Source organism: Arvicanthis niloticus, chromosome 3 (assembly GCF_011762505.2).
Source record: "Arvicanthis niloticus isolate mArvNil1 chromosome 3, mArvNil1.pat.X, whole genome shotgun sequence".
Lineage (NCBI taxonomy): Eukaryota > Metazoa > Chordata > Mammalia > Rodentia > Muridae > Arvicanthis > Arvicanthis niloticus.
The window spans coordinates 3,849,435-3,872,665 of NC_047660.1; the positions used below are offsets into that span (position 1 = coordinate 3,849,435).

At 44.7% G+C, this 23,231-nt stretch overlaps 1 protein-coding gene across 1 annotated transcript in view; it reads right to left on the reverse strand.

The window, feature by feature from the left end:
- Positions 1-6,778: 6,778 nt before the first annotated feature.
- The window catches only part of Rap2a (RAP2A, member of RAS oncogene family), a 28,472-nt gene continuing 12,019 nt past the window's right edge, over positions 6,779-23,231 (reverse strand). The window contains exon 2 of the mRNA XM_034498216.2: positions 6,779-10,321. Coding sequence (XP_034354107.1) covers positions 10,084-10,321 — 238 coding nt within the window. The 3' untranslated portion in view covers positions 6,779-10,083. The remainder of the gene's footprint in view (positions 10,322-23,231) is intronic.

Here is a 23,231-nt window from a genome sequence, read left to right on the forward strand (position 1 = left end):
CTGCAATATCTTATTGCATAATTCAACTTTAAATGCATCTCCCCAAGCATGTCGGTCTTCTGAGATGCGGTTACAACTGCTTTTTCCCTAATTAGATTTATCCCTCACGCCACTATTTTCTATTTCACAAGCTATTTCCACCTCCCATTACAATTATAATATTCCTGACCAGGACTCAATGAAGTCACTCCTGAAACTGAAAAGCAGCAGCCTCCCAAGCTGAGAACATGAACACACCACCAACCCCATTCTTGGCTGGGGATACCTGAGAGGCCACTAAACTCTGAACCCCTCACCTGAGCCCCTCACGTTCCCTTACCTCACTGATGTTATCCCTGTGCCTGGTAATCAGAAACAAGCCACATCTGTCTTCTTCCTGGGATGCCCTAAGCCAAATCCTGCATGTTTGTCCCTCATGGAAGAGTAAGAAGCCATCTCCTAGACAGTAGCATCAGCAAGAACAGTTTGCACATCCAGATGGCAGGATTAACCATGGGCAGCCATCCTTTGCAGACGATAGCATCTTAGGCTGGGTTATACAGTGTGCCTTTCAGAGGACCCAAGGAAGCACCTGCTACAAACATCCAGAGTCAGCTATTTTTATCATAAGGACACTTCAATATTATAGCCTTGCTTTCCTCTTGTCTTCGGCTGCCAGGGAACTCGGTGAGTGGGAGGACTTTTTTTTTTTAAATCAAAACTATTTGGCATGCATTGCAACTAATAACTTACTTTCCTACTATCTTTCCTTTGTTTGTTTCCTTGTCAATAGGTGATGTGTGTATTTTGCAGGCTCTCCTCCCCCATGCGATACTGAAACTTGAGAATATATCTTAAAGGACAGTTTAGCTCACAGCATGAGCATCTCTGGCTCTCCAATTTAAGATTAATTTATTATTGTTGTTGTTGTTATTTATGTGTGTGTGCTGTGTGTCTGTGTGTGCCTGTCTCTGTGTGTGAATGTCTCTGTGTGTGCATGTTTGTGTATGTACTGTGTGTGTGTGTGTGGTATACAAGTGCAGGCAAATGCCGTGGAGCAGGCAGGGGTCAGTGGGCAGTTTTTAGGAGCTGACGTTCTCCTTCCACTGTGGGTTCAGGGGACTGAGCTTCAGGTCATTAGGTGCAGCACTGGTTATTTCTGTTGTGTGATAAATACTGTGACCGAAAACTATGGTTTATTTTGGCTTATGGTTCCAGAGGAAGAGCTCATGATGGCAGGGGGCAGGGCAGCAGATGGTTAGAACAGGAAGCTGAGAGCTTGCATCCTCAACTGCAAGCACAAAGCATAAAGGGAACTGGAGAGAGGGTGAGTCAATGAACTTTCGAAGTCTGTCCCCAGTGATGTGCCTCTCCCCCCGCCCCCCCCAGGGAGAAGCACATCCTCAGTCAGTGCTACCAACTGAGGACCTGGTGTTCAAATACCTGAGCCCTGGGGGACTTTTCTCAGCTGAGAGGCCACAAGCTGCCTTTGTCATTTGTATGGATTCACAGTGGGTCTTCCTCCCACCAGTTGATACAGACTTAGGTCACACAAAATCAGGGAATACAGCATCAGTGTTAACATTAGGTCAACCCAAACATAACTAAAAGTGACCCTTCGTGCAGTTAAATCCCAAGGTACCTGAAAATGACCTCGCTGTTCGCCATGCTGTTGTTTCTAATGCTACTACTTGCCCATTTTCCCTTGAACTTGAAATTAGTATGGTTTTGGGAAAAAAAAAATGGGAGGACCATTTGGTCTGGAAGACTTTCTCTACACAGAACAATGGATGAGTCTCAACAGACTGAGACTGGAGTCGTTATTTTGTTTTACATGATGGTGGAACTCATGGCGAGTAACGAGTGAAGTCCCTGATGACACTTTGGCTGTTTCGGTTTCGATGGATCTGTTGTTAGTGCTGGGTTGGCCTTCATTATCTTTTACCAGATGGCAAAAGCTGGTGTGTGCTGCCCCGTGTTTTAGTCAGGGTCTTTTGACAATGTTTAATTATCAAATAAAATGCCTCATGTTTACGGGTGTGGGGTCACAAGAACGAAGGAACAAATAGGTGGAGAATGAAAAAGATTAAAATGTAAAAGCAAGGCTCTGGCACAGCAGCAGCCATGTTATGGAACACCAGCTAGAGAACCTGCATTCCTCCTCATGTTGGAGTTTCCAGAAACTGAGGCGTTTGACGTTCCTGAGAACATATGTTACTTAGAGCTGAATCTCCTTGATTCAGTCTCTGTTGAGCTCTAAGTCTCTGTTGAGCTGGCCCAAAGGATTCTGGGCACTTGGATGTTCTCTCATGTGCCAACTGTCTGTCCTTACTATCTAAATAGAAAGGAGGCTGAGAGTTCACCCTTCTCTGAGCAGGACTGCCTGTATCATTTGCAAAGTCCAGTGTATATGTTTAAGATCTCCACACTAAGACTCAAGGTGGTGGACTGGGCTTCATCACAAGCATGGGGATCTGAGTCTGAGCCCCAGAAGCCAGCTAAGAAGAGCTGGTATGGTGGGTGCTATAGTAGTTGGTGTTGGGGAGAAAGAGAAAGAGAAAGGTTCACTCCAGGGTTCACTCACCAGTCACCTGGTGTGTTCCCGGTCAAGAAGACCTCTGTAAAGAAGGTTAGAGGCTAATGGCTCCATAAGGATGACACCCAAGGTTACAGGTGCACTCATTTATATAAGAACAACACACACACACACACACACACCACAGACTTTTAAAAAGAGTCTCAAGATTACACCAGTATTAAATAGAGCATCCACCTTCCTAAGAGTTTAAGAGCATTTATGACCACTCAGATGGCACACTCTTACACTGAATTCTGCAGATGCTTGCTTATTCTGTTTCTGAACAAATAACATTTGGTTGTTTTTATTAGAATTTCTGTATTAGAATTTCTGTGGTGATGGAGACACACAGCACTCGTGTAGCTCGTGTGAACTGCAAAGAACCACCATACTCTTCTTCAGTTCAACAGCTATAAATTTAAATAGTTCCATGTGTGGTGATGTAGTCATCACAACCGTATTGGACATTGACTGTATCAGGTAAACTAATGCCAATAAAGAAAATAGTTTTTTCTAGAATTTGTGGAAGCGAACACCTTTCACCTTACCTGGTGGAACAGCTGGGCTTGCAGGCCAGTCAAATTCTAAGTGCAGTGGAGCGTCTGAACTCAGAAATGGAACACCAAGTTTCTTTAAGGTTCAAAACTGAATCCTGGAGGAGAACCTTATCTTCAAAACCTACCAAGGCAGTTTCCATGGCAACAGAGAATGTATCCAATTGTCATTAGCAAAGAGTGACTAGAGTGGCTACATTATTTGATTTTAGTACATTTTACCTATACTGATATTTTGCCCCCATAGGCCAAGAATGTGATACCATGTCAGACAGTATTTCTTCAGGAGGGAGACCTGTAAGTCACCGTGAGACATGATTGTTTAAAGGAGCATTACGGGTTGGAGGGATGATGGGTCCACAGCTAAAGGCTCCTATTGTCAAGCTCACAATGTGAGTTACATCCTTTGGACCTATGGGGTGGAAGAAGAGAGTCAACTTCCAGAAGATGTACACACACACACACACACACACACACACAAACACACACACACACACACACACACACACACACGCACGTGCGCGCGCACAAGCACACACTCATGTCACATACAAATGCATGCACACATAAATAAATGTAGTAAGTAATATTGTTTTTTTTTTTTTTACAAGTAAAGGGACATTAGAAACTGCACATTTAAAATGAGATGTATTCTTTGCTGCTCTTTGAAATTCCTCTGAAAAGATGAGCCATTACATTAGTTTCCTTTTAGGATCACATTTCCTCAGTGAAGGTTATTGCCAGGCCTAGCTTAAAGATGTCTGCCTCTGGCTTTCTCAGAAAGTCTGTCTTGGCTCCCTGGCTTGGGTTCAGCAGCCCAGCCATTTCTGTCGGCTCTTTCCCTCTCCAGCCACAAAGTCAAGGCTGCAGCAGTGCAGCTCTGAGAGGCAGATGCTAACGGTAACCACCTCACTGTCCTGGTTTCAAGTCCATGAGACTGTTTTGTTGTCTGTGGTGTTTATGAAGAAACAAAACAGTCATCTGTAAATATTATGCAATGAATACCGCTGTATGAGTGAACAGGCTTTGTTTTATATTTTTTATTTTAGTTATAAGTCATGATCTGAGGTCCAAACATACATGTGCATGGAAGGCACACACTGCTTCTTCCCAGGAAGCTCATTTGAATCTGCCTTTTAAGAAAATGGAAGGCAGATGGGTCTGGGATGTTTTCAGTATTTGGGAAGCTATACATGGCCCGTCTCCATGGCCTGCACGGGGCCGAGTTCCGGAGTAACCCTTGAGATGCAAGACCTGATGAGGCTGCAGTGATCAGATTCTACTTAAGCATAAGAAGAAATAGTGGGGGAAAGGTTGTTTAAATGTTTCGATTAGTCAGAAGTGATGGGTTGCACCTGCACACCCCTGGAATGTAGAAGGCTGGGGTGGAGGAGGCAATGAATCTGAAGCTAGCCTGGGCTACAGTGTGAGAGCCCAAGGAATAGAAAAGCGTGGCTCTGCCCTTCAGCTCTGCCACATGCTCTTCAGTTTGAACAAAAAACACCTTCCCTCTAAGAAGCCACAGACTGTGTGTCCCGTATGCTGCTGCGTCCATCCACACCTGACAGGATGGCACACAGCAAAAGCAGTCATTTCTGGGAGCTGGACTGACTTTCCCTTCCTGCTTTCACGAGAACCTGGTTTTCTGCAAGTTAAAGTAAGTCCTACACAAAACAGTCACTGTTCAACCGTAAATGCGAAGCATAAGGGAATCTTGGATATCTTCTGCATCTTTGAGATAGTAAGCTAAGGTCCAGCAAGCCAGGTGTGACCTGTAGTTTCCAGAAAAATGCCTCACTGCTGTGAAGGACTCTCTGCCTCTGCAGGGCTGGAATGGGAGCAGATACAGAGCCAACTTATTCTGGGCTATCTTCAGTCCCCTTAACAGTTATTCACTCCCCATCTCTGTGTTTGAGCTAACATCCATCCCTGTGACATCAGGGACCACCATGTACTAACAGACCAATATCATCCACTAACCCAAAGGCTAAGAACGTCATCAGTATCTGAGGCTCAGGGCAGCCAATTCCCAACTGCTGTAACCCACCAAGCTGATGCTCCAAGTATTTGTGAAACAAGCCTTGATTCAGTCCTGAAATTGTACCATTTTGAAAAACCATACTTGGGGTAACCTGAATCTGTGTTTCCTGGCCATAGGCACTCACAGTTGGCTCCAGAATGAACTCTGAGGTGTGAGGGGTGCTTTTGCTCAGACGCAAATATCACCTGTGTTTCTTTCTTTTAATGCACAAATGCTGAACAAATCCTTTTGTGTTTACTCTCCTGAGCCGTCTGCCTTCCACCTTTTTGTGGGCTAACAAGTCTTGAAGGCATTCTCAGGAGGTAGCATGGAGATCATGTTTTAGGGAAACGTGAAGAATATAATAATTTATCAGAGTACCTAGGAGACACACAATTCCCTTAAAACCTAATAACTTAAATGAACTGGAGGAGGTGTGCCAGCAATAGCTGTTCAGGTATCACGAAATGTGTAGGAAGTCTAAGCAAAATAATAATGATAACAAACAAAAAGCCAATGTATAGCTACTTTAAAACGTCTATTGCCTCTCCTGAGACTCTCTGACAAAGACGACAGGCTGACGGGTCCTAGAGGCCAGCAGGCATTCTTCCTGGTTGGCTCCAGACTCCTTCAGCTGTCGATGTACCTTTAACTGTAAACTTGGTAGAGTTTCACAGTACTCCTTTTCAATCTCAGTTGTTCTCTGAGCTAATTAAGAACTTGGTAAGTATACCTTCTAAACACTTCAACCAGACTGTGAAGCCGGTCAGCAGATACTGATTATTAAAATATAGGCATTTTCCTTGAAATATCTGACATTCTGCCTACAGTGCCTCTGTTATGTTCATTCAGATCGTTCTTCTACTCTAAAACAATGAAGCTTCTCAGCCGCTGGCATGCTGCCAGGAGTCTGAAGAGCACACAACCAAAGGCAGCCTTTAAACGAGCATCGGATGAATAGGCGCCTTATCAGAACAGCTGAGGTCGAATCGAACAATAGCATCTGTACGTTCACAGAGCCCCGTATAGACCATGCCAGTCCCATAGCACAGTAGGACTCCATAGAGACCATAGCAGAGCCATAGGCTCACAGCCCAGGAGGACCCCACAGACCCCACCAACACCACAGACCCACAACACAGCAGGACCCCACAGAGACCACACCAGACCCACAGACTCATAGCCCAGCAGGACCCCATACAGACCAAGCCAGACCCACTTCCCCACAGCACAGGACCCCACAGAGACCATGGCAGCCCCATAGCCCCACAGAACAGCAGCTTTTGGCTTCTGGCATCTTCAGACCACATGATCTGAAGACAGAAAGTCTGCCTCAATCCATAGCTGGTGGACACTGAGAATTTCAGTGGTGTTGGCAGGACCATAAGGGCTAATAAATGTGAATTACCTAGAGTCCCCAAATTAACCAACAATGATTAAGAAAAAGAAAATACTTACCAAGATAGAGATATTTATGCTGATTTCAAACCATCCTCATGCTATTTTAAAGCCCAAGAAAATTATCAATCACCCTCCCTTCCTACAGAAGGGGTTTCTTTATGAAGTCTAGTGCCTTATGTGGCAATGCCCCGCTTCTGTATGTTGTGAATACACTGCACAAGGTTAAGCAACGAACACAAGCCAGACTTTCATTAAATAAATTTATTTGTTAAAATAATTTAACTCCAAATACAACTGTTGAGTTTGCATTGAGTAATAGTGACAATTCATGTTTCGATTGAAATGCCAGGGCTTACCCGACGCTGTTACAAAACAATAAGCCGTTGTTCACTTTTAAATGGTCAGTTGTATCAGAGTTCAACAATTAACTGTGAACTGGATCTCTGGGAAACCCCAAATCGATAACGATAAGTCTGTTTTCAAAATCTACTGCAGCCATTCTAGAAACCCTGATCGAGGTTTAATAGATACAGGAGGACAAATTAAACAAGAGGACCCCCATGGTCTTTAACATCTGATTGGCTGAGGAGACAGTTAAAGCTGAGCCAGTGCTAAGCGGGGGAGGGGGGGCTACTGATGGAGAAACTAAGCAGCTAAGCAACCCAACAGCAGTGGGGGACAAAGCACATTCACCAGCAGCCAACACTCACACTGGACAGCCCTCGGCGGTCCTTGGGCAACATAGAAAGCAAGCAAGCAAGCAAGCATCAGTAGTTTTACCGCCGAGAGTGACGGCAACTGGAGTGCCCTGTCAGGCCCTAATTCTACAAAGCAAAGGGTGGGAGCTTCAAAGCACCTCTCATGGTGTACGGAAACACCTAGAAGGCTTCCCAACAGATGCTGGCTGGTCTCATGGAAGCTGAGGAGCCCAAAGGCGTTGGTTACTGGAGCTGCCACAGCTTCAAAGAACCCACAGGTTCCACCTCAAAAGAAAGAAACCTGAAACAACCTGGCTCTGTGTGAAAGTAAAAAGAACAAAGAAAATTAAATGATAGCTAAAGAAACAGTGGATCTTTGGGTCAAATCATATTTTTAAGGCATGTTAGAACAAACTTTCATTTATCTAGTTGCTAGGTATAATGGGCTTTAAAGAAATATTGATGGGGCAACTCTCCTCTGAGCCCTGCCATTTCAAGTGCTGACAAGTGTCATTTTCCTGTCCTTGGGTTTTTATCACCATCTCAGCAAATACCATACACAATGGTCAGACTTGCACCAGAGGAACAGAGAGAGGGTGTGGCACATTTGGCCTGAGGAAGTGGTGCCTGAGCCCTGAGAAGGGCTGGTGTAAACGAGGGCCTTAGGAAGAGCCTGCCCAAGTGCCTGGCAAACGCCCTCACTTCATGGCTTGCCCGGCTCTCACCCTTCACCCTTTCCTTGTCTGCACAGCCATCCATGACATAAAGCTGTGGGATCTGTACAGCTGCTTCTAAGACACAATATCATAAATTGCTGTTCATTATGGGACTCTAAAAATTAGATTTATCTGGAAGTTAGAGGCCTCAGAGGTCAACATGCTAACATTTCTACTTCAACAGATAAGATGTACATACTTCTTTAGTTCAACTTTTCGATATGTCTGAGTCAAAATCAATTTTTACATAATAAGCTTTGATTCAAGGAAACTGTTAGGACTTTCTGTCCTACAAAATGTGGAACTTAAGTGGAGAAAATGGCGCTGAAGGGCGTGAATTCTCAAAGACTCTCTAACACCCACAAGCTGGTTTTACCCACATTATTTATTTTTTCTCACATATGACAAACACCATTGACCTTTCCCCTTATCTTGTAAACTTAAAGCCAGCTAATAAATACTTGGGGTGAGGGAGATTTCAATGGCTTGTAAGAGACAAATAATTTTTTTTAAAAAATGCTTGCTTATACAATATGTTCTGCAGTATAGATTCTCAGTTGAGGCAATGACCTCTGAATTGTGCCAAATTCTTAGGAACAATAAACACACATGCACACATAAACACACTCTTCTCTCTGGTACACACGAGACTAAGTGGTTACTTGCACAAGACTGTGAAGCCAAGAAGGCGTGGGCCCTAAGCGCATCCAGGCTCAGCGACACTGCGGTTCTGAAGGCCAAACACATCTTCCGAGGGCAGGCTCAAGACATCCACCAGCACTTACACCTCTGGCGGGAGGTAACAACCCTTCCACACTCGAGTGGGAAACTCCTGAATAGAAATTTATTTTTTCTCCTGTGCCATTACTCATGCAAATGATAAACACTTCACAGCCATGATAACCAAAAATGCCGGAGGGAGCTTAAGCAGCCTTTAGAAACAAAAGAGTTACTCAGGCAGTGTGTGCCTTCAGCTATCAGGGCGAAATGCACACAAGAAAAGCTTCCATGATTCTTCAGGAAAGGGATGAGGGTTTGTGGTCCCTCCTTCCCTCCCTAAAACAAGTTATACTCTACTTTTAAGCCCAAATTATCTCATAGGTTATTCAATTTTTTTTTTAAATGCCTACAGTAAAGCTGTGCTACAGCAAACTGGATTTCCAAAGCAGGTGAGCCAAGGGTCACATTGCAACTGTGGCCCTTAAAGGCTGCTTTCACGACACACACACACACACACACACACACACACACACACACAAAAGCCAGATGTTCGTACTGTCCTGTGGGGTGTCTCAAACAGGAGCGTGTGGGTGTAACATGGCTTCATTTTCCTTCTGCGATGGTTAATCGGCTACAAGGCTCGTTAGTAAGGCTGGGCTCTCCGTCTCAGTTGCCTCTTTCTTGTTCAGTAAATAAAGACCATCCCTGCTCCATTACCCAAGGGTGGGTGTGCGATTCAATTCTCATAGACCCCCATGAGAGACTATGTTCTGTGGCAGAGCAGGTGATTCAACAAGTTCTAAAGCCAGATTGGGTTTTCACACAGCCTTGTTCTGACTTTTACTCTATTGAGGACTGATATGTGAGTGAGTTTCATATCACAAATTAGAATAACATCTACAATTAGGCATCAATTTGGAAACTAGAAACGTGTCAGCTGAGCAGAGTCTCCCTGCAGTGCTGTTTTACTGGATGGAATACTGGCTAGAAGCTCCATCCGATCCTGACTTCAGTACTCTCGTAGGAAAATATTTCTCCTTTATTTATTTTTTTAAGACAACAAAATATTTTAATTGTTAGTGATCATAGGAATTCTTCTGGTTTCTCTCATGATTAGTTTACACAACAGTGGCTTCTGTCACCTCAATGGCAATGCCATTGTCACGTCAAACGAGGTCACCCTGTAGTTTGGCGGTGGTGCCTTCAGGTTGCAGACGTACAGAGGACTGAGGACAGAGGTGGAAGCTGTAGTCACGGAACCCACAGGTACTCAGAGGCATCAGCTGGCCACCGGCCTGAAGGTTGCAGTGCACTGCGACTCTCACAGCACCCATCCTACGAACTGCAGTGTGGTAGACAAGGTTACTGTTGCCTACGAGCCTACACGAGTCCTGTCCGGGACAGCCATGTGCGGATGCTATTGTATGTTACAGGCAGAGCAGCAGGGGTCATCTTTGTCAGGCTGAGATGCATAGTTCATCTGCCTCACGATCTCAGCAAAGAGCTCATCCACCATTGTTTTGCTCTTGGCAGAAGTCTCCATAAAGGGGCAGCCCCACTCCTCGGCCAAAGCGCGGCCTTCGTTGGAGGACACTTCCCTCTCACTCTCCAGATCCACCTTGTTCCCGACCAGGATGACTGGCACCTTCTCATACCTGAAAGAACACACATGTATCGCAGTGGTTAGTAAGCAGGGAAAACAGTTTCTCTTTTTCTCTCTAGTATGGTAAAATGGTGCACCAGTTGGCTTGGTGTCTACCTAGGGCATTCTGAAATTGCTCTCAGAAGGGATCATAAATGGGCTTTTCAAATGATGTTTTCAATTAGTCAGCTATGGATCCTTTAAAACCAATTATGTATCCTTTCCAGACATGCTTGGGAAATTTACTCTTAGCATCTCAGACTGACTTCTCTTAATTTAAAAGTTCATGAGATGTGCACTCAAAATCTCAGGCAGTCATGCGATCGTTAGCTTTACTGGTAACGTAACTGTTACCAGTAACAACTTTACTATAGTCTATAAGGATACAAAACAAATCATGTTCTAAATAGCTCCTGAACACAACAGCAACAACAACAACAACAACAACAACAAAGAACTGTTGTGGAACTGTGGAACTGCAGTGGAATTCATCAAGATGAAAAGCATCAAACAGAAGCATGCCCTGCTCCACACAGAATCAGCCAGCTGAAAGAAAAAGAGTTATCGATTTATATTTTTCATAGTTTAACACAGAGCACAAGACGACATGTCTTGATTTGTTAATGAAGCAATTTACAAATGGTAAGAAACAATATTTATTGAGTTGACGTTAAGACCTAACTTCAGTCAGTTAACTACACTCATTGAGAATGTTAAGTGCTGAGACACTGCTTTCTAATGCTGGGCCTAGTGGTGGCAAACACCTGTAATCCAAGCACTTAGGAGATGGAGGCAGGACGAGCAGGAGTTCAAGGTCACCCTCAGCTACACAGTGACTTGGTGGGCGGCCTGAGGATGATCTTAAACTAACTAGCAAATGACTTCTATTATTAGGTAAAAGAAAGGTATCCTAAAGAACATTCCTAAGCTTAAATACAGCAGTGTATCACTATTTTATAGTTAAGAAAGACAACTTTTAGTTGAAAAGCACAGGATCTATTAGATCGGGGTGACTTTTCAAAATTTGCAAAAATATCAAGTTGCTAGCAGTTAGCTGACACGTGTGCTCTTCAGTCTGGAGGTTAAAGTTCAAACAGATGGTGGCCAACCTACGATCAACAGGTCTCCTTGACAGGTTGACGGCTGAGTCCTCAGCACACTGTTCTGCATTACAAACACAGGTCCGAATCCAGTGGCTGTTAGGAACATGCAGTAACGGTGTGAAAATGTAGCCAGTATCAGAGAACCTGTCTATCTCTACCAACTGAACAGACAGTGGTCTTTTCGGTCACCAGGGTATTAAGGATGCTAAAAAAAAAAAAATGCAGATTAATAACCTGATCAAGAAACCTGACAAACAGGTCAAAATCTTGAGAGGAAAACAAAACAAATCAACAACACCACCCCTATATATTTCCAAACATCAGATGGCAATAGACTTCGTCTCTCAGTTAACACGAGTTTGGGACAGTGGGAAATAATATATATAAACTGTGGTGTGGATGGAGGCTTGGCTCTCCCTGCCCGGGAGAGGCTGCAGGCTGAACACAGCACTTCCTGATATCTGGGTCTCATCTCAGTTGGTAAAATGGAGCTTGGGTACCTGCTCCCACTTAATGCAACAAAGATGCCGTCAAAGCCAGAGGAGACAATACAGGAATCCAGATCAGACAGCACAGGACCCACCCCCTCCTGCCATCACACTTATGTAAGACCACGGCTTGCCAAAAGACAGAGTGTTAGGAAATCAGAAATCATCAAGACATGGAGAGATGTGCCGAGGAGAAACAAGCTGTGCCAAGGGATCAGGGGTGTGAGGTGGAACTAGGGAGGGAGAGGGAGCCAGAGCGATGGCATGAAGCAGCCCTGCACTGCCTGAGAGGACACACGGAGACATAGTCTCAGAGCACTGGGCCTTACAGAAGACGCTAACACTAGCAGGAGGGGCTGGGATGACAGGAAGAGTCCTACACGAGAAGGTAAGACCTGGAAGAACCTGGATCTCCTTGGGACTTGGATGAGAAGACATGGAAAAAGAGAATGGCCCGTGTTGACGGAGCACAGCACACTGCTTTGTCTACTGCTGTGGTAACACAACTCCCAAACCAAACCAAGGCTTTAGCCTCAGAGTCGACTTAGCTAGTCATGTGGACTAATATTAGTCTCTCAAGTGTCTGCTGTTGGACTACATCTCAAGCACTCTTACACCTGAGAGTTAGAAATCGTATCAGACATGGTGGCCCGATCAACACTTAATGGCGAGTGTCTCGCACTGCTGTAAGAACACACAGCAGGCTGATCTTTAGCAGAGATATCAAAGTGCACATGAAGGGTGAAGTCAACCCTGTGGGACCAGAGCATGGAGCAGCTACTGTCAGTGCATTCTGACTCACGCAGTAGGAAGGCTCACCAGGAGCTGAGGAGCAATACTGTCTGCACACAGTGTGCAGGATGCTTTAACTCCGTGGATACCACGGGCTGCACTGAGAAAGGCCCACTGTGCAGTAATAGCAGAATGGTGGGAGGCAGGCAATAGAACTTTGGATCATAGACTTTGTCATCCATCCACATTTATTTTCTAAGACTTCCTACATCCTACATACTGCTATGCCCACTTAGGATACACAAGAAACAACAAAGCCTTCCGCCCTCGTGCTGACTATAGCCCAGTAGAAGAAATGGGTGTTAGCACTAAAGGTAAGTAAGTTAAGGTTTATTAGAGACAAAAGAGGCAGGCCAGAGAGCATTCTGGGGGCACAGGCACCATCCTAGAAAGGATATCACAAGTTTCACTGGGGAGGTGTCATACAAGGTTAAGTCAAGGGGTAAGGAATCTGCCAGGAAGTATCAGGGAAAACTTCCAAGCCAGATTAGAACTAGGTATCAAGAGCTTGTAGGTAGTGCCTGGAGGGTCAAGGAATAGCAAACGGCTTGCAGGATCCACCTGTGCGACCCCTCCCATCCCTGCTGAGGCTTGCAAGGCAGGTCACACACTTCACCTGAGACACAGAACTGGGGAAGGGCGGGGTGCTGGAAGTGACCTCATCAGACACAGCACTTATAGCAGCTGGCATTATTATTTAGGAGGGCCACACGCTTTGTGAGTAGGTGACAGCAGCTACTCTCATGTTTGATTCCCATCGCAGCCCCGTGGGTTTCCTTCATTTCTCCTTTTTCAGAGGATACCATTCGGGAAGAAGTTGTGAAGGCCAAATTCCCAAATTACTCTATTTATGAACCACTGTTAACCTGCGTCACGAAGGGGACACCACTGTTGGGATCGGAAGGTGGCCGATTAGCTTGTTTGTAGACTGCGGGAAACATTTGTCTTATTAACATGAATTTGCATGCTTCTGTTATATTTATATTCATGAGTGTGACTATATAATGTATGAATAAATAAAAGCAGCTGTGCTTAGTGGATTGCACAAAACATCGCCTAGTGTAGAATGCCGACGGGCTTCTCCATGCTGCCGCTCTGTAGGTATCGGTGGCTTAGGCCTGGACTGTGCTCATCAATAGGCTGTCTTGGCTTCATAACTGTCCTAATGTGTGTGTTTACGCACACTTTATTCTGGGAATGTCTGAGTGTGACTGGTCATTAAAACAACTTGAGAATTTAGGTACTGATTCCTGGGCCTTGCTCCAGAGCTACTGAGCCTGAATCTGTGGGATCGCACGTATCTATACATACATAAACTCTGCAGACGGACTCTGAGCTTCAGAGATGTCAGGAACCAGCAGACTCATTGGTGACGCTGATCCCAAACGGCACCAGACGTCTACCATCTATGACTTCACAGTCAGCAAGTCTAAGACCAAGGCTCTTCTGTTCATACCCATCACGGTAAACGGTGGCGAGATCTCCGCAGTCAGTCCCGCTAATCTCCTTTTGAGGGTATAGCACTGTTGCACTTTAAGAGAAGGGCACATCTCACCAGGGTTTTGTCAGGCTCTTCTTGGCCATAAGCTGGTTGGAATAAAATCCTCTTTCAGTTCAGAAGAGAACCAGAAAGGGTTTTTCTTAAGTTTCCTTGTTCAACTTTCTTCCCAGTGTTAAATTCTCCTCACAGGGCCTGAGGCAAATAGCAAATATTCAGAGGCGTCACCACTCTGGGGCCACCTTTCCCAGTGTCTCTGCAGTGTTCTGAACACCTTCCATGACACAGAACTCATACTACGGGCGGGCAGTTGACTACATCCTGCTGTCGGTTCCTTGAATATTAGTGTTAAAAGTTCAGAGTTTCAAAGTTTGCTGTGCTCAGACCTGTGATGTCTGCATTCACTCCTCCATGGGTCCTAACTTCTGTCTTGAGGAATCTTTCTTTTTTGCAAAATGGAAGCAGGTTTTCTCCCCTGCTTCTTTGTTCAAATCAAACAATGCATCAATGTTTAAACAAACAAACAAAACCCAAACAAATTCCTACCAATACTTAAATAGGAGGAAGGGAGGGGGAATGGAGGAGGAGAAAAGAGGGGAAGGAGGGAGAGAGAGACAGGGAGGGAAGGGAGAAGGAAAGGGAGACAGGGAGAGGGAGAGAGGGAGAGGGAGGGAGAGGGAGAGAAGGAGAGAGGGAAAGAGAGAGAAGGGGGAGGGAGATGGAGAGAAGGAGAGAGGGAAAGAGAGAGAGAGAGAGAGAGAGAGAGAGAGAGAGAGAGAGAGACTGAGACTCAATCTCACTTGTGAGAATGAGCACCATAACTATTTTGGTATATAAACGTCTAGATTCTCCTGCTCATATATATTAACAGACGCATACATTTTTTATACTAAGAGATCAAACCATTTAGTAGTTTGTTTTTGCTTAATACTATGGAGTTATCCATCTCAATAAATGACAACATATCATGATGCCCAAACAGTATTACATTTTACAGGATGCATAGACATGATATACATATATCCACATATATCACATGTATGTACCGGTCTCCTAAAACTGTATCATAATTTACCCTTATTATTATTAGTGCCACTTTTTGACAAACATAACCAGCAATCTGATGAATGTAATTTAAGTGTGATTTCTGTACCAAAAGGTATATAAAATGTGTATTTAAAAAACCCCTATGTATGTTTTTCTTTTCTTTTTAAAGCCTTTGAACTAGCAAAACCCATCGGTTAGTTCATCAAACTGCGGTGTGGCTGCACACACAGCTTCCGGTGCACGGCTGGAATTTACACCAGCACTCAAGTACTGAGTGTAAGACTATGGCCACAGTCCCCGTCCAGCACTGTGCTGGGGAGGAGAGCAGGGCTAAGCAAGGTGCACATTTCCTCTAAGCTCATGTCCTCTCAACTGCCTACGTCATTCCCATCTTCCTAATGGCTTTCTCTTCATCACTCCTTTGCTGTGACTCTCTCGAGGGTCTGAGTGCACACTGAACTTGTACAGTGAGAAGCGTCACATAACATACACAAGATGCCACCAAGAGTGTGGTTAGAGCTGTCTGGGACTCCATGCAACTTACGTGAATTGTCAGCCTTGCTCACAGAAATTAGGAGGGTTGACATGGGACCCTCTGGTTCTGTTCGGGTGGCCCAAGGGATGATGGAAAGAAACTCACGGGCATTCTCAATGCACCAAAAAGCTACCCCGGCACCATGTGCAAGGCCAAGGTGACAAAAGCCCAGGAAGAGTGCAACAAGATACAGGAAACAACTCCTCCACTGTCTTTCTAACTAAAAGAGTCAGGAGAGGGGCCAAAGGGAGTGGGAGGTTTCCAGTTCCTCCCGTTTCTTTTTATCTAGTCATTCTGTGAGAACCCTGTGCAGGGCAGAAAGCTAAACCTCAGAGAAACACCCTGCTTCTGGCCAGGAGAACCGGCTCTGCAGTCTACAGGGTGTGGAAGGAATCTCTGTGGTATGCCATTAAGTTCACAGGAACCCAGAGACGCTGAGTGCCAAGACCTCAGTTTAAGAGTCCGTGAAGAGAAGCAGCCCATGTCAGAAACAAACGATTTTATTAAAGTTGCCCCTAAAGCTTAAAGATGCTTGAAACTATCGAGAGCTAAGGCATTAGGAATTACCAGCAAAGGAGTGTGTACCTGGAGAACACCTTTATTCTCATGAAAAGACTTAAACATATTTTTCTTTCCTCTAAAGCACTAATTACCAGAACCTCCCCACCACCACCACCACCACCAAGAAAAATTTAAAGCTGAAATAGCCACAAGATGTGGCAGCTCATGCCTTTAAACTTAGCTCTTGAACCATGAGTTCAAGGTCAGTCTGGGCTAGATCGAGATCTTACCTCAAAACACCCAGAAATCAAACAAGCAAAAATGCCAGATTTCAACAGTTCCTATTTCTATAAAACAAAGGTTATGACAGAGATGGAAACAGTCATACACACCACACTAGGTAGGCTGGGCCCACTCTCATGAGACTGACTGCTCGGGTTATGAAAACAGAACTTTAGAGCTGAAGCAGGAAAAGTAACAGGTGAACAATGGGAAAAGAAAAAACCCAAGTGAAGGAGAAGGTGGGGCTGATCACTCTACCACACTGCCAGGGTGGGGCCCTTACAGTAGCAAGCAGAGCATGGCAACTGTCCGATATGTGACAGGGTCGGGCCCACATGCACATGAAAACCATTTGCAGAGAGTTACAAGAGACCATTTGAGGCATGGCGGGGTGGGGGGGTCTCTGATCCTTATCGGGGACAGGATATGAGGGTCTGTAACAGCAGGCCGAGGGCAGTGGTTATGGGGACAGACCGAGCAGAAACTACTGGCTGGGAGAAAATACACCCTGCTACTTTCATAAGCTCAAAACCCCTCATCTGTAATACAACTTACTCCTGAGCTCTTGTCTCTACCTGGCCTCATCTATTCTCACTCTCTCTTCCATGCCCGCTACGCCAATTCCATGGTAACTAAAACACTGCTTTTGTGGCTCACTCCCCATCCCAAATGTCCTACAACAATGTCTGGTAGATATTGAGAGAGCCTGGAATAAAGGCTAACAGTCAAGGTTGGCCACAGGCTAAAACCAAGACATAGGGCACAGGCAGAGGCATGTCCCCCCCCCCGCCCCCCCATGGATACGCTGCCCCCAGGTTCCTCAGCCTGTGAAACAGAAATATTAATGTGTAGTGTGAACGATGGTTAGAGCAATAACATTACTAGCAATTAGCATGTGCAGTGGACTTGGCTTACGCCGGACTGCACTCAGCACTGCAGACGGACTGTCCATCCAAGCACTATGGATACAGTGAAACACTACAGGGATGCTACCTATTCATCTTTAGGCTCCTGCGAACCACCTGTTAGCAAGCCAGTTCTAGAGTCTTAACGGGAGTGATAGAGCTGCAGAAATATCCCCACCCTGTTGCTAACTATCTTCCCGCCTGTCTCTGGCTTACACTGCCTGACCCAAGTACGACCAAATCTAATTATTTACTCTAAAAGTCATTACTTGCCATGAAAAGGAGTTAGAAAAATAAGAGGCAATATTCCCTCTAATTTATGTAAGCTGACAATCTAGTATCTTCTACAGACAAGCATTTTTTCCTTATCAAAGCATCTGTTTCTCACCACACATTGCTGCCACAGGATACGAACCATGTCTCTGACACCATGATAAGACAATCGGGACACGAAAGAGGAGAAGCAACTCCCCAGATCTGCACCATACTCGCAGTTATTAAAGTCTCAACCTGCATAAACCAACAGTCATTGTCCAACAAGAGCCACAGCCAGTGGCGCTGTCTGAGCCACAGCCCTGCCTGCTGGTGCTGCTGGAATGCTACCAGATGCTCACGGGTACCTAGAGAGTAACCATGAGGTGATGGATCTCATGCTAGGGGTTTCCTCATGAGGGTCATGCTGTCACTGGGATAATGTAAGCATAGTCTTTCTGGGTGTGCACCCCCCCCCCCCAGAACGCTGCCTGTTTTATGTGCCCTGCAATGATTGCTTAGATTGACTTATTAATGGTCCCTGAACATTTAGGGGAGTGGGGAATGGTCAAAACACAGCATGTGATGACCCAAAGAGACTTATATTCATACATTCAACTGTTGCTGTACATACATACATACATACATACATACATACATACATACATACTCCCCCTATATTCCAAGGTGCTAGATGTCAGGGTGGGATCAGAATAACAGCAAATACATGGAAGAAGCTTTCTTAGTAACATAAGTTAGTGGTGGCTACCAGCTGTGTTCAGGAACAGCAGATACAAGAGATACACTGGACGGCAAAGAAGCAAACGTGAAGACACACACACACACACAATGTTCCTACTGACACTCAGCTTTAATGACTACACATCCCTTTAAAATCTGTTAATTAAAAATATTTCTTATTCACATTGGTGTTCTGCCTCCATGTATGTCTGTGTGAGGGTGTCAGATCCCCTGGACTGGAATTAGACAGTTGTGAACTGCCATGTGGGTGCTGGGACTTGAACCTGGGTCCTTGGAGCAGCCAGTGCCTATGTGGGTGTTAGCGCATGTGAACATAGGTACACAGAGAGGCCAGAAAACAATTTCAGACCTCTTAGATCTGGAGTTTCAGGCAGCTGTGAGCTGCCTATTATGAGTGCTGGGAATTGAACTCAGGTCCACTGAAAGAGCAAACTGCAGAGCCATCTCCCTCTAAAATGTTATGATCTTAATAAGACTAAACATGATCTTCAAATTATAGTCCTGCCTGGTCAACCAAATGACACTAGGTGTGATGGTTTGTAGATGGTTGGCCCAGGGAGTGGCATTATTAGGTGTGGCCTTGTTGGGATACATGTGTCACTGTGGGTGTGAAGTTTAAGACCCTCATCCTAGCTGCCTGGAAGCCAGTATTCTGCTAGCAGCCTTCAGATGAAGATGTAGAACTCTCAGCTCCTCCTGCACCATGCCTGCCTGGATGCTGCCATGCTCCCCGCCCCCCCTTGATGATAATGGACTGAAACTCTGAACCTGTGACCAGCCCCAATTAACTGTTGTCCTTATAAGAGTTGTCTTGGTCATAGTGTCTGTTCACAGCAGTAAAACCCTAACTAAGACTCTAGGTAAATTCCAAGAACAGAAGGCAGGGGTTGAAGCCATCTTTAAAGAGTTCAGGTTTGTTCATTCATTTATATATCACTTATTCATCTTCAGTAAACATTTTTAAAGGGATTGCTGTTTTTAAACATTTAAATATGTTTAACATATTTAATTAAAATGTTAAATTAACATTTAAATATGTTTTTAAATGTTTAAAAAGAAAAACAAATAAGCAAAACCCAAAGCCAAATCCTACCCTACAGTTCATGGTTTCACACAACCAGTTTACTAGATTTCACATTGTTGATGGAGATTTGGGCAGCACTCCACTGAGTGAGTTTCTGGTCTGACATCACATTAAATGGGATCATTCACAGTTGTCCACCTAGGGTGGGTGGGACAGCCACACTGGTAAGAACTGTGGAAACAGAACCCCCCTTCCATGTAGCTTGCAAGGTCTCCACATTAGTTCCCGGAAGGAACAATGGGCTCCCTACATGTCTTAAGTGTAGCTCAGAGGGTCAAGGAACCAAGCTGAAGCAGCTAGACCATGGCCTGAGTGCCACTTCTGTATACTCCAATGCTCAGCCCAGACTCAAAAGGAAGAATCATAAATGTTTGTTCTCAAAGGAAATCGTATCAGTGAGTCTCTAGCCATCTTTAATTTAGTCCACTTGATCTGAACAAAACCAAAATGTCCTTCCGAAACCGAACAAACCTCTACCTCATGAGGACTAAGGAACAAATGCAGAAAGGAGGCTGGCCATGTCAACAACTACTTAACATCACGTGCGCGTAGGTCTGAACTCATCCAGACGTTCAGAGCAGAGCCTGAGATCAGATCAGGAGCAACCGTGTAATCTACCGCCCAGACTGGGACGCTTCTGAGATGGAGGGGAATGTGAATGTGTGGTACAGTAGGCATAAGCCTCAAGGACCCAGGGAAACAGAGATGTGGTCACCTGTGGAGATGGGGACAGATCTCAGTAGTGCTTATTCAGAGGGACTGTTGGAGGCCAGGGCCTGAGAAGAAAGCATGCACTGCTGAGAGCAATAGAAGAACCCTCCTTCCTCAGTTTCTCCTTTCACCAGATGGTGTGCCTGGGTAGCCTCAGAAATCAACGCCGTCTGCCTGTCACTACTGAGGGACTGATCTGTCAGACAGGGATGGGTACGCCAGCACCCTGGCTGCCTCTGGGATGATGTGTCTAGCGGATGGGATCGCAGCACACCTTGCTTGGCCCACGAGTCCAGCTGGAGGCTGCCCTAGCCCAGCCTTCCAGCAGCAGCTCAGGCTGCAGGGGCTCCTCACACATCCTTCCGGAATAAGGCAACAAACAGAACTCTGACTCTGGTCATTGCCAGACCACCAGAACCATGCCTTCCATGTCAACGTTACTATGCAAAGGCTGAATGCAAATTCTCTCAGCCCTTGCTCCTAAAAGCAAAGCAAACCTACCGACATGAAGTCTGCATCATTTCCTAGCTAGCTTTCATGCATGTACATCCTGTGTCAGTTAATGTTCTGTGAGTTGTCATGTAAGTATGCATGTGACTCTAGCTTGCCTTCAGGTGTGCATGTAGTAACTACAGGTCTTAACAATGGGCATCCAGCCCTTGAGTTTACTGACCAGGCTTACTGATGGCTTACGTTGGCTTAGGCTGTTGGTTCCCAAAGTCAGATAAGCGAACTGTGAGAGAGAACAGGGATCACTAGGAGGAGAAAATTTTATCTTGGATAAAAGAGATAAAAACATAGTGGCCACGCATGGTGCTCTGAATGTTGGGCCTAACTTCATCCCCATTGTGAGAACGAAGAGATGAAGGGCTTTCCAGGGTGAGTGGCTGCCCCCAGGAGAGGTGATGTTAGCAACATCAGAAAGGGCTCAAGGGACATTCATTTTTTTCTCTTCCAGTTTCACGGAGATGTGTCAAGAGGAGGCATCTATGAACAGGCCCTTACCGGACACTGAATCTTCTGGCACCTTGACTTTGGATTTTCTAGCCTCCAGGACAGTGGGCAATACATTTCTATTGTTTACAAATCACCCAGGCTAGGATATTTTGTTATGGCAGCTCCAATGGACCAAGGCTTTTACCAATGGAAATATATAATTATTACTCTATAGACAACTTTTTGACCTTTAATGAGTTAGAATGAGCAAAAAATTCACCAAGAAAGGTAGCCTCATAAAAGCACTGTTTCTGGTGGAAGATATTTTGAAACTTAAAAATCAAGTGTTTTAAAGGCTGTACTTCTGTATAAGCTAGAACTGTCAAATATATATTCACTGACAGTACATTTTGGCACATCAGCTAAAGATAGTACCCTGTATTTATTCTGCATAATGCCCAGGGCAATGCTATGCTAATGAGGTGGCTTAAGCTATATTATTTGATGTTGACAGTGATGATTTTTATACAGAGTCAGATAAAACTTTTTCTGGAATTGGTTTATTAAGAAAAACCTGTCAACACTTTTACTATATATAACCAGCCAAAGGGTGTTAAAGTTGTCTTTACCCACACGGAGCTTTTGGCATTCATGAAAAGATTTACTATCATCTCCGACTTCTCAAGAAGAAAAATGTTATTTAGCAAACACTAATATTCTACGTGGATTATCTTTATATATCATTTTTATAATTAAAACACATACAGTAAAGATTGCTATAATTTCTTCCCAGCTAAAATGTCCTTGTCAGCAGAGTTAGGTTTGCACACAGCAGGCAAAGACTCAGAACTGAAAGCACAGACGGCCTACAAGTGTAAGTCCCACTACACAGGCTGAGACAGGAACGTCTGCAGCACCGTGGAACTGCATCCGCTCCGTGGGAACCTAGACAGTTCGCTCCCCAGAAACAGAGGCCTGGCTCTCATCCTCCTTTCTGTGATTTTCTTGAAACTTTTTTATTGGTATTTTGGGGTTGTTATGTAAAGAATCATTTTATGTTCATTATTTCTTTAGTTATTTACCATACCCATGTTGCAGACGCAGAGGAAGCTGAAGTTCTGAGTAAGAGCTGATGTTCAGTTTTAACTGCAGCAACACTCACTGTCATGTATATGAAAAGGTGCGACCACTGTGCACAATACAATGTCATATTTGAGAATTATACAGGATATTTTAGAATCTATAATCAAATATATAACCAATTACAGAGGAAAGCAATATTTCACTTATTGAGAGCTATAACATCTGGCAATGAAGAAAATATTAAGATGTATTGAATAATTAATATGATACAGAATTTCCACTCTGAATTATTAACTTCTGAGGTGACAAAATGTATGGGAAGCAACTCTCTTAAAGTGAATGTGCTGAGCAGAGGCTTACAATGTTCCTCCTGGGTGGTTTTACTTAGTGATTTGATGTTACTAGCCACCATGGCCTTTTTACCTGTCTTTACCTGTTTCCTGAACTAGCGCAGCTGACCCTGCCATGTCCCAGCCACTAGATGTAGGTGTCGACAGACAGTTCTGCCATCATATGATTAGATCTGAGCACCAAGTACAGGCTGGATACCTCTAATCTGAAACACGCAGACCAGACACACTTCAGATTGTAGATTTGGGGAGGCTTGCAGTATCTTGTAGATGGAACCAATGTCTAGATATGAAATTCCTTAAGCTTCATGTATATCTTAGACATACTGCCTACAACCTATTTATACAGCACCTGTAGTGCAGCTGTGATTTTTGAGTGCAGGCAGTCACATGAAGGCAGGTGTGGGATTTTTGCACTGAGCCATCAGGCTGGGGTTCAGAAAGCTATAGGGTGGGGAGTATGTCTGGTTTCAGGTGAAATTTTAGGTACAGATATTCATCCTGCACAATATCCCTCGATTGCTGGGCAGTGGTGGTACGCACCTTTAATCCCAGCACTTGGGAGGCAGAGGCAGGCGGATTTCTGAGTTCGAG